General features: G+C 49.2%; 1 protein-coding gene across 4 annotated transcripts in view; it reads right to left on the bottom strand.

The window, feature by feature from the left end:
- Positions 1 to 15,260, bottom strand: part of Adgrg5 (adhesion G protein-coupled receptor G5) — a 53,709-nt gene that overhangs the window by 5,537 nt on the left and 32,912 nt on the right. For 3 of the 4 annotated variants that reach the window (XM_013516256.1, XM_005388400.1, XM_013516255.1), the window contains 8 exons: positions 5,587 to 5,688; positions 5,272 to 5,371; positions 4,311 to 4,467; positions 3,623 to 3,745; positions 2,916 to 3,032; positions 1,296 to 1,448; positions 499 to 620; positions 33 to 295 (listed from right to left, as the gene is read on the bottom strand). In XM_013516256.1, the coding sequence (XP_013371710.1) occupies positions 33 to 295; positions 499 to 620; positions 1,296 to 1,448; positions 2,916 to 3,032; positions 3,623 to 3,745; positions 4,311 to 4,467; positions 5,272 to 5,371; positions 5,587 to 5,650 (1,099 nt within the window). In that variant the 5' untranslated portion in view covers positions 5,651 to 5,688. Of the gene's footprint in view, positions 1 to 32; positions 315 to 498; positions 621 to 1,295; positions 1,449 to 2,915; positions 3,033 to 3,622; positions 3,746 to 4,310; positions 4,468 to 5,271; positions 5,372 to 5,586; positions 5,689 to 15,260 lie in introns of all 4 variants that reach the window. The other variant, XM_005388401.2, reaches the window with a different exon arrangement.

Genomic DNA, 15,260 nt, shown 5'->3' with positions numbered 1-15,260 from the left:
TTGGCAGGCATGAGGAGAGGGCACTGGCTCACCCCAGCCCACGGCGCAGAGCTTGAGCACGTAGCGGTGGATGTAGACATTGTAGACACGGCCAAGGAGGAGGTAGAGGTTGAAGCCCTCAATGGCCATCCAGGTGAGGCAGCTGAGCAGGGCGTAGTGCAGGAGAGCAGCCAGTGCCATGCACGCAGCCCCAGAGGGCACGGCTGACGCAGCACTCAGGAGGAACGTGGCATTCAGCAGCAGCACGGAGATGTGCAGGTTCACATGGATGCGTCTTATGGAATCGTTCTGCTTCCTGCAGGAAAGAACGTGGCCTGGGGACATCACTCAGGCAGTGTCACTCTCTGGATGCAGACACACAATGATGGGGAAACTGAGGCAGACAGGGCAGGGACCCAACAGCAGCTACTGGTCTGCTGGGCTGAGCAGGAGCCCAGGTGGAAAAGCAAGGTGTGGAGCAGCTGCAGACGGGCAAGCCGGCCCGGAGGCAGGGAGTACCTGGCATGGAGGTGCAGCAGGATGGTGAGCAGCGAGGCCACAATGGAGACGCTGCAGCCCACAAAGGAGATGTACTCGAGAGGCACCAGCAACTCTGCGGGGACCGGAGCCGGGGACACTTGCTGTGGGAGGGATGGGGGGCTGCAGGCCCGAAACACGGAGGTGCCCTCCCAGGCTCCATCAGACGGACACACCGGCCTCCTCTTCCCCTTCCCCACGAGGCCAGCCCAAGCCCAGCTTGACTGAGGCCATGGCAAGCAGTGACCTCCACCTTCCACAGCTCCCATCCTCCCTCCCTCTAGCAAACGCCCCTCCTCCACTCTCTGTGCACACAGGTGCGTGCACAGAGACCTCGCAGAGCCCTTCCTCTTCCTGCCTGTAGAGATTGGCTCAAGAGAGGAGCATAGGACACACATTAGGCCAGCAGGACTGGCTCCCCAGGCTCTGGCCGGCAGAATCGGGTAATGGAGACTGGTCCCACTGGCCTGAAAGCTACCCGAGGATGAGCTTTGCTGGCAGTCCTATTATTATCCTGAGGGGAGATCACGCCCGAGGGTTAAGTCAGCATGGGGCAAGCACGGGTGAAGAACAAAGTCCTGTCTTAGTAATATTCAGCCCTCTGGATCAATACTTGCGTGAAGCCTAACCCAGCCTTTCCAGGAACGTGAGCCAGGTGTGTGTGTAATCAATTTGAGTTGGATTTTCTGTTCCTTATACCAGCTTTTGCTTTTCCCTCTGCCACAGACCCTGGGCGCTCTGTGACTCCGACCCCTCGCCCAGGCCAGAAGCGCACCTACCATGAGAACTGCGAAGTAGGTGAGGTGGTTGCAGCGGCACAGCACCTGGGAAGGCGAGGGCTGTTCAGTGTGACAGCCCTCGGGGCTCCAGGCGCCCCAGCGGTGCTTGCTGGCTCCCTTCTTCCAGAAGACGCAGGTCAAAGAGTAACCTTCCTGAGGGGAGATGCAGGGTTAGTCCCAGGGGTGCACAGAGGGGCCACAGATCAGGGTGTGGGGGTCCCACGGGCCAAAGGAGACTCAAATGCACCCTTGTCAACACTTGACAAGCACTGGCCTCACCTCCACCACAGGCTCTCAGAGGGACTTGAGCAAGTCAGCAAATTTTGCTAAACCTCTGTTTATCCACCTGAAAAGTGGGATCATTTAGCCCCAAGCCACAAGTTGGAGGGAAACAAAAGGCACCAGGGCATCACAAGTGCCTCACTAGCCTTGCACACAGGAGCTGTGCCTTCTTCCCCATCAGTGGGGAGCACACATTATCCAGGCCCAGGCCCAGCACGAGACAGAGACTCTGTTACAGCTACTGGGGGCGGAGGGCTGGGCAAATGACGTGGGCCGTACCGGGGCACCACAGGGTGGAAGCTGGTGTCATGGCCTAGGAGGATTTGATTTTCATTCCAGCAGAGGGTACTGAAGTGGCAAAGCCCAGCAGTTGCAAGGAAAGGACAGTGGTGAAGTAGAGTGCAGAAGCCGAGTGCTGGTGGTGCATGCCTATAATCTCCCAGCACCCTGGGATGCTGAGGCAGAGAGCCATGGGGAGGTTGAGGCAGCAGTATCACTTGAGTCCCATCTGAGCAACTTAGTGAAACCCTGTCTCAAAATACAAAAATTTTTAAAGGGCTGGGCATGACTGTCAGTGCAAACACCCTGAGTTTAATTCCCAGTACCAAAAAAAAGAGTGTGAAGCAATCCTCATGAAGCTGCAGGGTACACAGAACAGAACAGCACTCTGGGCTTTCCAATGACAAGGACAGAGAAGCGGGGTCATCGGGCCTGTGCCCACCCACCGGCCAGCATTTGTACCACACTCCTACTGGGAATGCACTACTCGGCCCCATGTGTCCAGGCCTGGCCAATTCACACATCTCATCTCCCTGCGCAGAGACTCGCTCAGGGACAGGCACGTGACCCAGCTGAACCTTTAAGATCCTGGAATCCTGATTTGCACTGGTGAGGAAGAGCCTTCTGGGAAAAGGGCAAAGAAGCCTGTTACTTCAACATCCTCCTTGCCCCAGTAAGAAAACCAAAGCAGGAAGCTACTGCTGAGAGATGGAGACAGTCTGAACCATGATGGAACCAAAGCAATCGCTGGACATTTCACCCATGTAAGCCAATAAAATCCCTTTTGTGCTTTAAGCTGGTTTGAGATGGTTTTCTATCACTAGCAACCAGAAGAATCCTGGTGAGTGGGTGCAATGACCAAAAGCTTCTTTCTCAGTTCTTTGACGGGAATTCTCATTGTGTGATGGAGTTACGACAGCTTCTTTCCAAGGTAGCACCACGGCTCTGAGTCAAACCAATCTGAACACTGCGTCTAACCTTGGAGCCAAACCAACAGTCAACAAGACAGCCACAGAAGGGGCAGGGATGGGGTGGAAATGTGGGCGCCCCCAGTAGTACCAGGCTTCGGTTGTGCCAGAAGCTGATGTTGACCAGCTCCCTGAGGTTGTTCACGCGTCTTTGGTCCAGCTGAGCTCCCAGGACATAGTTATTGAGCAGGGATGAATTGTTCTCATCCTGAAGCACAGAAGAGGGGTTAAGTGGAGGGGTGTGGAGAAGCCTGGGGTAAGGTTGCACCCTGCTTCCTAGCCCCTCCTCCCCAACAAGAAGCCAGCATGGCCTCCACATGTCCAGGTGGCCAGTCCCAGACTTCTTAGATGTGGTGTTGGCTCAGCATCCCTGCCCACCTCCAATCTGTATGTCGCAATCCAGCCTCATCCCCTCACCTTACCGCTGTTCCAGCTCACTTGCAAAGCCAAAGGCTGAAGGGCACTTTCTCCAGAAACCCACCTGGCCCCAACCCACCCTGACTCATCCACCACTTTGTATCTCCATGGTCACAGTTGACCTAGCGCTAACATTATATTTCCAGGGTCCTGGTTTAGGTGTCCACATGGAGAGTTCTCTAAGGACTGAGACCTTGTGCCTTGTGCCTGCCTCCTGCACAGGCAGGTATAAATTGGGTTTTTAATCTCGTCTGTGGACTGCAATTGCACCTCTCTATAGCCAGTAAGGAAACGGAGGCCCAGCTCGGGTGCCACAGTGCATGGATGCCTGCAGAGCCCCAGGAGGGATAGGCACCGCCCTCCTCTGTGCCCTCTGCTGACCTGGAAAAAGAAGGTGGTAAAGAAGTAGATGCAGATGAGCCGCAGCTCCCTGGGCTGGGCAGGTGTCGAGCAGGCGTCCCGGGTCAGCTCTGCAGGGAAGTGCATGGCATGCGGGGCCCGGGCCTGTGGGGGCCACGGCAGGCTGAGCCCCACACCTTGGGATCTTCCTAGCTTCCCTGGGCAGCTCCATCCTGGAGCCACCCACTGCAGAAGCCTCTCCTCCAGATTCCCCACCCAGGCTTTCCATCATATTGTTTAGGTGGAATCTGGGTGATTTCCCTACCAGCTGGGACCCCAAGAAGGAGCAGTCTCCCCACGCAGAGCCCCACACCAACCAGGCATCCAGGGTGCTAAAAAGGGCCGGGGTCTGGCCTTTCCCACCCCCAGGGACCTGTCCGTAGCCAAAGGCAGGAAGAAAACACTGTCTTTAAGGGCCACAAGTACCTTCCTTTCTGTTATTTTGCACAGGAGGCTCCAGTCTATCTGGAAGGAGCCCGGGCTGGGGGTCGGGCATCTAGGCCCAGAGAAGCCTGGACTTTATTTTTTCCAGTACCGGGAATCAAACTCACGACCTTGCACTTGCCAGGCAGGCATTGTGCCACTGAGCTAAATCCTCAGCCCCAAGCCTGGACTTTAAATCCCCGCAAGATGTGGGGCAGAGCTGCCACCCGATGACCTGGCCTCTGACCTGGGGGCCCCACTCTTGAGTAGCACTGCTCAGGGAGAGGCCAGTGAAGTTGCAGCCCAGCTTGAAGACCAGAGACTGGATGGTGTTCGTGTGCAAGTTTAGCTTGTTGTCATGGAAGGTGGCATTCAGCAGCCTCTGCTCCAGGTGATGGACTTGGCTGTAGGCAGGACACAGAGCCAGGGGCAGAGCCAGAAGAGGGAGCTTAGGACCCAGGAGGACATGTCCTCCCAGCCCCACCCCAGCCCATCACTCCCACCTCCAGACTCTGTCACACTCTGGCCTCCCCCATTCCACCCATCCCCCTTTCCCGATTAACACCTGTTCAAGGCCCAGTTCATGGTCACTTCCTCCAGGAAGTGTTTCCTGACTGCTCCCCCAACCCAGTGAGCAAGTTATCTTGTCAGCCCAGCCAGTGACCAGTACTGGTCTCTCCCCAGAACTGCTTGATCTTAGGGTCACAGAACCTGGAAAGTTCAGCCACAGTTGCAGAAGGCCCACCCTGGAAAATGCAGAGGCCCACTTAGGTTCATTGAGGCTAGGGGTCCCTGCCCTAGACAACAAACTCCAGGAGAGCAGTGACTGGTTATCCTGAACATTGTAGATACTCAATAAATACGTGCACACTGTATGTATTCAGTAAATACATGCTGAATACAAGCACAGGATTTTTTTTTTACCCCTGAGGTACTGGAGAAGGAACCCAGGGACATTCTACCTCTAAACTACAAACCTAGACATTTTTATTTTGAGACAGTCTTGCTATATTGCCCAAGGTGGGCTCAGTTTTGCAATGGCCTGCCTCAGCCTCCCAGACTACTGGGATAACAGGCATGCCCCTCTATGCCCAGCTAGATGCACAACTGAGTCGACAGCAGACCAGCCCTAGACCTGCCCCTGGTTGAGGGCAGGGTTGGGGTGGGAGGTAAAGCTGACTGTGCAGATGAGGACAACACCAACTCACCCATCAGGAGAAGAGAATTTCCGGCCCTGCACCTGCCTCTCCATCCTCTGCATCCAGACCAGGACCTCTTTCCCTTTTATCTCTGTGGCCATTGTTGTCTCTGTGCAGAATAAGACTCAGACTCCCCGTCAGCCACCTCTGCCCCCGACTCAAGACCTGCCAGACCCAACCTGAAACTCCTTGTTTTCCTCCAAGGCTGCTACCCTGCTGGAGGCCAAAATGGCTCCTTCCCACCTCCCCTGGCTTGAGGCCTTCACCTCCCACACCACAACCACATCCTGGACTGTGCCAGTCCTTGCAGCGGAGCTGTCTTACCTGCTGTTGTGCCCTGAGATGTCAAAAGACACAGGCAGAAGAAAAGAGCCCCGCAGCAATGCATGCCCTCCACCAGGTCTCCTCCAAGAACTGGCTCCTGCCCTGGAAAAGCCGAAGCCATGGTCATCATGGCAAAACCACCTTTGACTTTAGGACCCTGGCACGTCCTGGGGGTGGGACCTGCAGCATGGTAGGATGAGGAAGCTGAGGCACAGAGGGCAAAGGGTCTCACTCTGCTTGAAGGTACCCGAAATCAGATCGCTAAGTCCGTGATGTCTGCTTGAAGGTACCCGAAATCAGATCGCTAAGTCCGTAATAACTGCCATTGGTTCAGTTTGAGATGCCCCCAAAAGGGCCTGTTGGGGGTCCTCCAGGACCCACCCCAACCTCACCCAGGAGGAAACTGCTTGGGAGCAAGAAACATGTCACCCCATCCTTCCTTGTCATTGACTCTTCACATGTAAAGGTCTCTCTGCCCTCATTTTCCTCAATTTTAAAATGAACAAATAAACTTCTGCTTAAACACAGCAAATTTGTGTCTGCCCCCTGCAACCCCACTAAAATGAGGGTGAATGAATAAAGCAGGCACGGAGCCGCAGATGAAACAGTGGGGAAGAAGACAACAGCAGACATCTGAGACAGCAGCAAACTTGGGAGGTCACAAAGCAAGTGACCACCTGGTAATAAATTTGTCAGGCTAAAAAGCTGAACCCATGTGCCTGCAGTGGGAAGGGGTGTGGAGAAGTGGAGGCAGGGGACGAGAAGCAGTCTTGCCACCTGGGAAACACCTGAGAACTGGAGGCACCAGGTGCTTCTGAAGTGGGACTAAAGGACAAGGCTAAAACAGGTGTTGTTGGCTGCACCATTAGAGTCCACCTGCCAACCGTGGCAGTGCAGGCTGTAATCCCAGCACTCAGGAGGCTGTGCCAGGAGGATCACTGTGAGTCTGAGGCCAGCCTGGGCTACACAGTGAGTTCAAAACCAGCTTGTCTCCAAAAAACCTAAAAATTAATTAATTGTCCAACTTAGTCTCTAAATCTCCTCTGTCACCTGGGGTGTCCAAGAGTCTTCCTCACCACTGTGCCATCCACCATCCTACTCCAACATAAAGCTTACTCCCTGGAGAGGGTGCCCCATAGAGAACTGTAGGAGGTGGGAACTGCATTTTGGTATAAAAAATTAAGCCGAATCCCCTCCCTAACTCCTTTCCCACTCAGCTTCCAGAAGGCTGTAGCAGTCAGGGTTATGGCCCAAATCAAGAAAGTTATCAGAAGAATTGACCATTTCAAGAAAAGTACCCTATAGCTGCTGACATTTTGGTGTTCTTCATTGAAATGGCTAAGAGTCAACCTGCAGTAAAGCCTTAAGCAATCAAGTAAGCCTTAAGTAATCAAGCCCAAGCAATTGGGTTTTTAGTCTCAACTCTTAAGTGGTCAAATTTAAATAGGACCATTTCTTAGGAAGCTATCAGAGGATATGCTCCAACAAAATGAGGGTGTAAGTCATAAAAGAAAACAGAATACAGGAGACCTCATCACGAAAGAGGTGAGGCTACTCCTTAGACAATGAGTGAAGAGAAGGCCCCGGCTGAAGGTTGAAGAAGCTTAGGACACATGCCAAGAAGGGGCAAGGAGAAAAGGTTCCAGAAGAGAGACCTTGAAAAAAAAAAAGTAAGAATATGTAGATTGGTGGGTTTGAACGCATGGAAAAATTATTTTGAGATGTGTCTTACAGAAAGCACACAAATAAAAAGTAAAAAAACAACTTCAATAAGACCAAGTTATATAGGAAAGAAAATGTAACCTTGCTACATAAGTTGGCTTATTTAGCTCACAGTTTGTGGAGGTGTCTGTCCATAATCAGCTGGCTCCAAAGCAGGGTGGCACATGGCAGAGGGAAACAGCTGAAGACAGCAAGAGCAAAAAGGGAGGAGCAGAGAGCAAGCCCCTTTGCACTTTTACACTGTATGCAGGTTACCCACTCCAGGGTGGGTGTAGCACTCACACCCATAATCCCAGCACTGGATCATGAATCAATCACAAACTCTAGAAGCTGCCCCATGACTGCCTGAGGCTTTGGGGGGACATCTGGACACAAACCATAACAGCTTAATATATAGTCGTAATAGAAACACTGAACAGGAAATTTGTTCCTTAACTGTCCAAAAACCATATTAAAGTGATTTCTATTTCCACCTAGGACACAGAGAGTCAGAAGAGAATATTAATCCATCTTGAAAATGGAAAAATCCAAATGATGTACAAAATCCATTTTTGAGCCCTTTAGAGAGCTGAGATCCAAGGTAAACTAGTAACTAAACTGATTTCTAATAGTAATGGCATTGGAAGACAACACCGTTGATACATGAAGCACACGAACTGTCGGTCCTCTGACAAAGTGTGGACGAAGGGGCAGCTGCCACAAAAGTAGATGAGAGGCAAATAACTTATGTCTTAATGATTTCTTAACGGCTAGAGTGGCAGTTTAGAATCCCCAAGGGCTCCAGATACAAGCGAATTCCACACTCACTAGACATTGAGTATGATTACAGGTGGGACAGGATCTGAGGGAAGCTCCAGACTGACATGTAGGACCTCCAAGGTTTGAGGCTAGAGAAGGAAGGCCTGGAAAGCCCCCTCTGAGCTCTGGGCCCTGCAGGAGTACAGGTGGTAGGTGGCTGCTGCAGAGAGATATCTGCACCTTGCTTGAGACTATCCCCCCGCATCCCACTGGTCCCTAACCTGCTGTCAGGAAAATGTCCACGGCTTCCATGGAGGAGCAGAAAGCCCCCCTACACCCTACACTGATACCGAGCAAAAACTATTTGGCACTGGCGAGGATCAGGAAACCCTGTAGTGCCAAGGACCCTGCACTGATACAAAGCAGGGGGCAGTGTTGGCTCCACCTCCTCCCCTTGCTGCTGCTGCTGCTGTTAGAAGCTCAGAAATCTCATTCACACTCAAGATCTCCCCACCAGTGAGGCAGTTTGGCTCCCAAAGGAAGGAGGGACAGAAGTCTTCCTGTGATCTAGTACCTACACTGAATAAACACTAGAGCTGTGGGAAACTGGAGAGGAACAGAAACAAAGCCCCCTCTTGGGGCTTGAGGTCAGGACTGTCTAAGACTGAAACTAGAGCAGGAGAAACAAGAGTCCATTGCCTCTACCACAAATCTTGCACCACATTAAAAGGAACAGCAGTTTGTCTTGAGGAAGGGGCTAGAACCCACAGAGACTCCCTCTGTGTTGCATGCATGCATGGCTGAGTGGAGCAGTAATCGTGAGAAAGTATCTGCAGGGCTCAAGACCTCACAGGAAGCATAAAGTAGCGGCAGTTCCCTTAGAGAGATGTGAAGCCTGTGGTGCACAGAAGGTAAGTATAGCAATGACAGAACCTAAGGCCAAAGCAACTGCAGACTAGCTTGACTCAGAACCCTACACTGAAGCCAGAAATAAGAAATATGCCCATTTCTAGGAATATGTATCATTTACCTCAACCATGACAGTTCTTTTAGACACAATGTCTGGTAGTCAAAGATTATAAGACACACATAAAATTAAGTAAAAGAAAAGACCAAGGACAGGTGCGGAGGACCACCTGGGCAACTCTCCCTGAAAGAGGAGCAATTGTTTCCATTTTGGCTGAGCCTGATCTTATCTCCATGTATTGATTTGTGCAGAGCTGGCTAGGACCCTTTCCTTATCCCTTCAATTGGCTTTAAGCAATGCATATCAGTCTAGCCGAGGTGCTGATGGTAGTCTTTGAAGATGGCAGGTGCGTTTCCCCAGACACCACCACCACCACCCCTGTCGTTATTCCCACATATAGGCCGGGATGAGGTGAGATGTTGAGCCAATGCCCCATGGTGTTGCTGTTAGCTGAGATCCAGCCTCAAGATAGAGGCTCTGCTTTCCTGGGGCTTGAAAAATTACACATCAGAGCTGAAGCATGGACCCCAAAACGTTAGATACTACCTCAACTGTGTTATGCAGATTACTCTTTCGCATTTCCTTCTCTCTGCATTTGCAGAGGTGATTTCAGGCCTCCTACCTAGCCCAACTCGTGGCACTCACCTACCTCCCATGATTCTCAGTCACTCATCCTCAAGCCACTCCCTTCTTCATGAATGAATAAAATCCAGGTTCAGCTTTGGGTTGAGGCCTTTGTTCCAGATGGCCATCACTGTGGCTGGACTTAGGACCCCTTGGCTCCCCATAATTACAAATATGCCTTAGTATCTTTATTCTCACCATGGGTTGCACTGGAAGTGGTAGATTGGAATAAACTCGCTAGAATTCCAATAACTTTTCATGAGATTACAAATACAAACTTCCTGGGCTGTGATGAGGACTGGGAACGGCTTTCTATAGGCTGGGGAGGTAGTTCAGTGGTAGAGAGTTTGCCTGGCATGCACAAGGCCCTGGCTGTGATCTCCACCACTACCAGCCCCCTCCAGAAAAACCAAAAACCCTGTTTTTGCGACATAAAAGGAGCCAGATAAAAGAACCAGACCTGCTGGGCACAGCGGAGGCACACCAGTTGTCCTAGCTACTCAGAAGGCTGAGGAGGAACAATCATCTGTGCACGTGCATTTAAGACCAGCCTGAGCAACACAGAGAGAACCTACCTCAAGAAAACAAAACCCTAGTGTTGACAAAAATGTTGGAACTATCAGATCATAGTGGGGGGAAAAAGTGGGTTTCCAAGAACAGATAGGAAATTGTCAGAAAGCAATGGAACTATTAAGGACAATCAAGCACAAATGCTGGAAATAAAACACTCAGTATGAGTGATGAAGAAACCTTGCAATGAGTTTATCAGCAAACCAAACAGAGAAAAGCCTCAGTGAACTTGAAGATAAAGCAATATAAACTACCCCACCTGAAACACTGTGTTAGTTAGCTTTATGTTACTGCAACAAAATGCCTGAGATGATCACTTACAAAGAGAAAAGAGTTGTTTTGGGCTCACAGCTTTGGAGGTTTCAGTCTATGATCACGGCTCCCATAGCTTATGCCAAAGTAGCACATCATGGTGGGAGAGATGTGGCAAAATAAAATTCCTTACTTCATAAGCCAGGGAGCAAAGAGAGAAAAAGACCCATCCCCACAATACGCTTCTGGGGCACAGCCTCAGTGACCAAAGACCTTCCGTAGCACACACCTCCTAAAGACTCCATCACCTCCAATAGTGCCACCCTGGGATCAAGCCTTTAACATAAAGGCCTTTGGGGTTCATCCAACACCCAACTACAGCAAACACAAAGAGTGAGAGAGTGCAGATAAAAGCTTACAGAATATCCAAGAACTTCAGGACAAAAGCAAACAATATAATACAAATGTAATTGGAGCCACAGGTGAAAAAGAGAGAACAGAAAAATAGAAATAAGACAAGAAACAATGAAAGAGTTAATGACCAATTTTTTTAAAAATTATTAAAGCTTTATAACACTATAGTGGGTTTACAACTGATGCTCAACTTGTAATACCCAACTGAACTGAATCAACGTGGCGCTGGGGTGTGGAGGGTCCACCTGAGGATTGTTGCCAACAACATAAAAAGAAGAACTGGAAAGGAAGAGGTGTGCTGTTGAATCTCCCAGAGAAGCGTGTTGAGCTAGTTTTCCTTATATGAACTTGGCTGTTCTCATCCTTGGAGGAGCTCAGGACCTCATTGTCGCTGAAGATGGCTCATCTTTGGGAGAGCTCTGGTCCTTACCTTGAGCATTACTTCCTAGCTCCAGCCCAGATCCCTCAGCCTGCTGGCACAGATCCTTCATCTTGCTGGTGCAGGCTTTCTAGCATCCACGGAGGACCTTTACACCTTCCCAGCACAGATCTTTGAAAAAGGCTTACATGAGACATTGTTGTGGTCTCTAGGCCTCTAGCTGGACTCATGGAGGACATCTCCACAGGCCCTAGGTCTTCAGCTGGACTTGTTAGGACATTGCTGTGGGATCCAGGCCCTCAGCTGGATTCTTTGGGTCTCTAGTATATGGACAGATTTCCTGCACTCTTTTGTATTTGACTCTTTGGGTGACTATTATACAATATTACTATAAATTACATGTCTTATATCTTTTCCCTTGCAAACTCTGACTACAACAAATTTGGTACCAGAGAAGTGGGGTCCTTGCTGTGACTATACCTAACCATGTGGTGCAAAAGCCTTTGGCCTGTGGGAAGAGTTTGGAAAGGTTCAGAGATGTCCCTGAAAGAGTAGTGCTGGAACACCTTAGACTGTTCTGTATGGGAAATTCTGGTCAGAACTCAGAAAACCAGAAGGCTGACAGAAATTCTGCCAGTAAAGACCAGGCTTGGGTAGTTTCTTCTGGGAAGAGGGACTTCATTGGCTGTCAGATTCCAGATCATGTATTATGGCTTGGCAGAAAGTTTGTCTGCATTTTGTCCATGTCCAGGGACTTTGCCAGAGACTGAGATTAAGGGTGGTGGACTAATTAATCTGGTAGAAGAAATTTCAAAGTAGTTGAATGTTGAGTCAGTGTGCGTTTTGGCTGCATTTTGTCCATGTCCAGAGACTTTGCCAGAGACTGAGATTAAGGGCGGTGGACTAATTAATCTGGTAGAAGAAATTTCAAAGCAGTTGAATGTTGAGTCAGTGTGGCATGGCTATTGTTGGGGGCTTTTAACCCCATCTAAGTTGAGAATTAAAAGAAAATAGTCTAGCTGCATGATTTAAAATGTTGTGAGTTTGGCCAGAAAAAAAGCTCCAGTAAAGCTGTAGACTGCAAAGATAGAGTTGAGGAGATCTTGATTGCTGAGAAGGAAGAAGACAATGGAAAAGATGGCCTGAGGGAATCACAAGAAGCAGAAAGTCTCCACCCTTTGCAGCCTCAAAAATGCAAAAGTGAAAGATTTCACTTTGAGGAGAAAACTGCAGAGTGCCATGTGCCAGACTGGTGGTGACTGCACAGGTTCTAGAATGGTGACAGCCTGGAGAGTTTGTTACTTGGAATTGGATTCTGAGTGCTCAGCAATCCAGGCACTCCATCCCTATAGCCAAGAGAGAAGCTGACTACTGCTCTAGCTGGCAGCAGATGTTGGCATCATCCATGTGGAGCTGCTCTTAGACGCATGCAGAATGAAAGAGTTATGTGGTTAAAAAGGCTTCCACCTTGATTTCAAGAGGCCAGGCAGTGTGCCCCTGAGAGGGCAATGTATGAAGTTGTGAGGGTGAAGCCAAAGGTACATTGGAGACCCCAAAAGTTTAGAGAAGCCAGGAACGTGGATCATCTGAGAAAAACTCAAAAAAAAATGGGCCTAAGAGAGAAGCCATGGAAGCTGCTACCACCGGAAGTGCCATGGGGTGGAGCCACTCAAGCCATATGGAGTTCACAATTTATCACAGATTGCCTTGGATGCTGCATGTGAAACTACAGGACTCAATGTTTGCCTGGCTGGATTCTGGACTTGCATTGGTCCCAATCCTTTGTATCCCCCTGTTTGTACCTTTTGGAACGTAAATGTTTATCTTGTGCCATTGAATGTTGGAAGTGTTTAACTTTTCATTTATATAGGGGCTCACAGCTAAAAGTTTGCCTTACATCTTGAAGAAGACTTGGGACTTAAACTTTTTAGCAATGCTAAAACTGTTAGGACTTTGGCAACTCTTAGAGATGGACTAAATGCTTTTTGCATAAAGGGATGTGCATGAGTCTTTGCGGGCCAGGGGTGGAATGTTATGGTTTGTGTCTAGATGCCTTCCTAAAGCCTCATGTGATCATGGAGGGGAGGGCTTTTTGGAGGTGGCTGAATCTAGAGTTTGTGATTGTCTAGTGCTGGGGTTGGCAGTGAGAATGCTACACCTGCCCTAGAGCAGGTAATCTGCATATATTATAAGGGTGGGGGAAAAGGCTTATCCTCCCCACTCCTTTTTGCGCTTGTTGCTTTTGCTGTCTTCCACCATGAACTGTTACCCCGTGCCACACCACTCTGCCTTGCAGCCAGCTGATTATGGATTGAAATCTCAACAAACTGTGAACTAAATAAACCTTTCCTTCCTTAACTTTGGGTGTTGGGTATTTTGTCTCAGCAACAAGAGAAAAATACCTAAGATAGAAACCCAGAGGGATAAACACAAAGAAAATCACACATTGTCACATGGCTGTAAAACCAAAGACAGAAAGTCTTGAAGGCAGTTAGAAAACAAGAGCTACTCAATACAGAAGACAAATGGTAAGAACTATGAGACATTTCTCATCGTAACTATACAAGCTAGAAGATAATGCAACCAGATTGTTGTAGAAAAATCTGTCAACCTAAAATGTACACCCAGTGAAAATATCTTTCAAAAATACAGACAAAATAAGGGCTTTTTCCAATGAACAAAGACAGGGAATTCATTGCCAACAGACTGACATTAAAAGAAATATTAAGGTAAGTTCTTGGGGGAGGAATAAAATTATATCAGATGGAAATTTGGACCTAAACAAAGAAACAAAAAGTGTGGATTTGGTTTTTTGAAAAAGGTGTTAAATATAAAGCCAAATTCTTTAACTTTAGCATCTGTATAATGTAAAAATAGCAACAATTTACTATAGGAATCATAATAGTTGGAAGTAGAAATGTACCACAAAAATAGCACAAAGAACCAAAAGATGATACGAAGGTATCCATTTATAAGATCCTTATGCTGTGTTTTAAGTATACTGTAATGTCATTTGGAGGTGAATTATAGAAAGTGAGAAAGTGAAGCATGTACATTTTAAACTCTACAGCAACCATTAGAAAAATAAAACAATGAGATATAGTTAGTATGACAATAGTAGAGATAAAAGAAAATCATTTTAAAATAGTCAGTCTAAAATAAGACAGGACAAGAGGAAAAGTACCCCCTCCCTGCACGTGCTCTGTGTTGAGTGAGCAAGCGTTCCAAGAGCTGCTAGTCCTGCGGTTCAAGTCCATGCTTTACTTCCACTGCCATGGTTCCCAGCTGAAACTCACAGAGAGAGCCAGGTATTTCCCATGTACTTCCTGGGGGCACAGTGGGTGGCCCAGGACCCCACCGCCATTACAGACTGAGTCTCTGCCCTCTGGGTACCTGCGGCAGACAGGAGGTCCTCACTCAGATGCCCCAGGGACTTCTCTGGCTGGGGGCGGTGCCTGTGGCCCCTCCCTGCATGTGTCCTGCACTGAGTGAGCGAGTGCTCCAGGAGCTGCTGGTCCAGCGGTTTGAGTCCGTGCTTTACTTTCACCTGGACCCTCTATGGGGTCGCAGGCATGGGCAATCTGTGATTGCTGCCCATCTGGCCTGCATCTGGTTCCTGTATGTGTCCTGAACTGACTGGAGACACAGAATCAGGTGGTTCACAAACTGTTGACCCTGCAGTTTGTGTCTGGGTTTTGCCTGTACCCTGAACTGCCTGGGGACATTGGTCCACTGGACTGGGATTGTCACACCAGTGCAACCCCTGGGCAGTGCACATGCCCTAACCTGCAAGAGGATGCTGGATCAGATGGTCTGCTATCAGCTGACACCAATGCCTGCATCTGAGGCCTGGGATAACTAATACAAATCAACAACTGCCAGAAAACCCGAGACTAAGTAGTGCTTCTCAGGGGTCACTGAGGGGCAAACCTGATGAACAGGAAAACTAGGGACACTAGTGGCCTTTGCTGTGCAGCCACTGAAGAGGGAAACTGAGCTTTCTGCATC

Source organism: Chinchilla lanigera, unplaced genomic scaffold (assembly GCF_000276665.1).
Source record: "Chinchilla lanigera isolate Chin_1 unplaced genomic scaffold, ChiLan1.0 scaffold00032, whole genome shotgun sequence".
NCBI lineage: Eukaryota > Metazoa > Chordata > Mammalia > Rodentia > Chinchillidae > Chinchilla > Chinchilla lanigera.
Note: the sequence above shows the minus strand (reverse complement) of the source record. Positions and strands in the feature narration are given on the sequence as shown.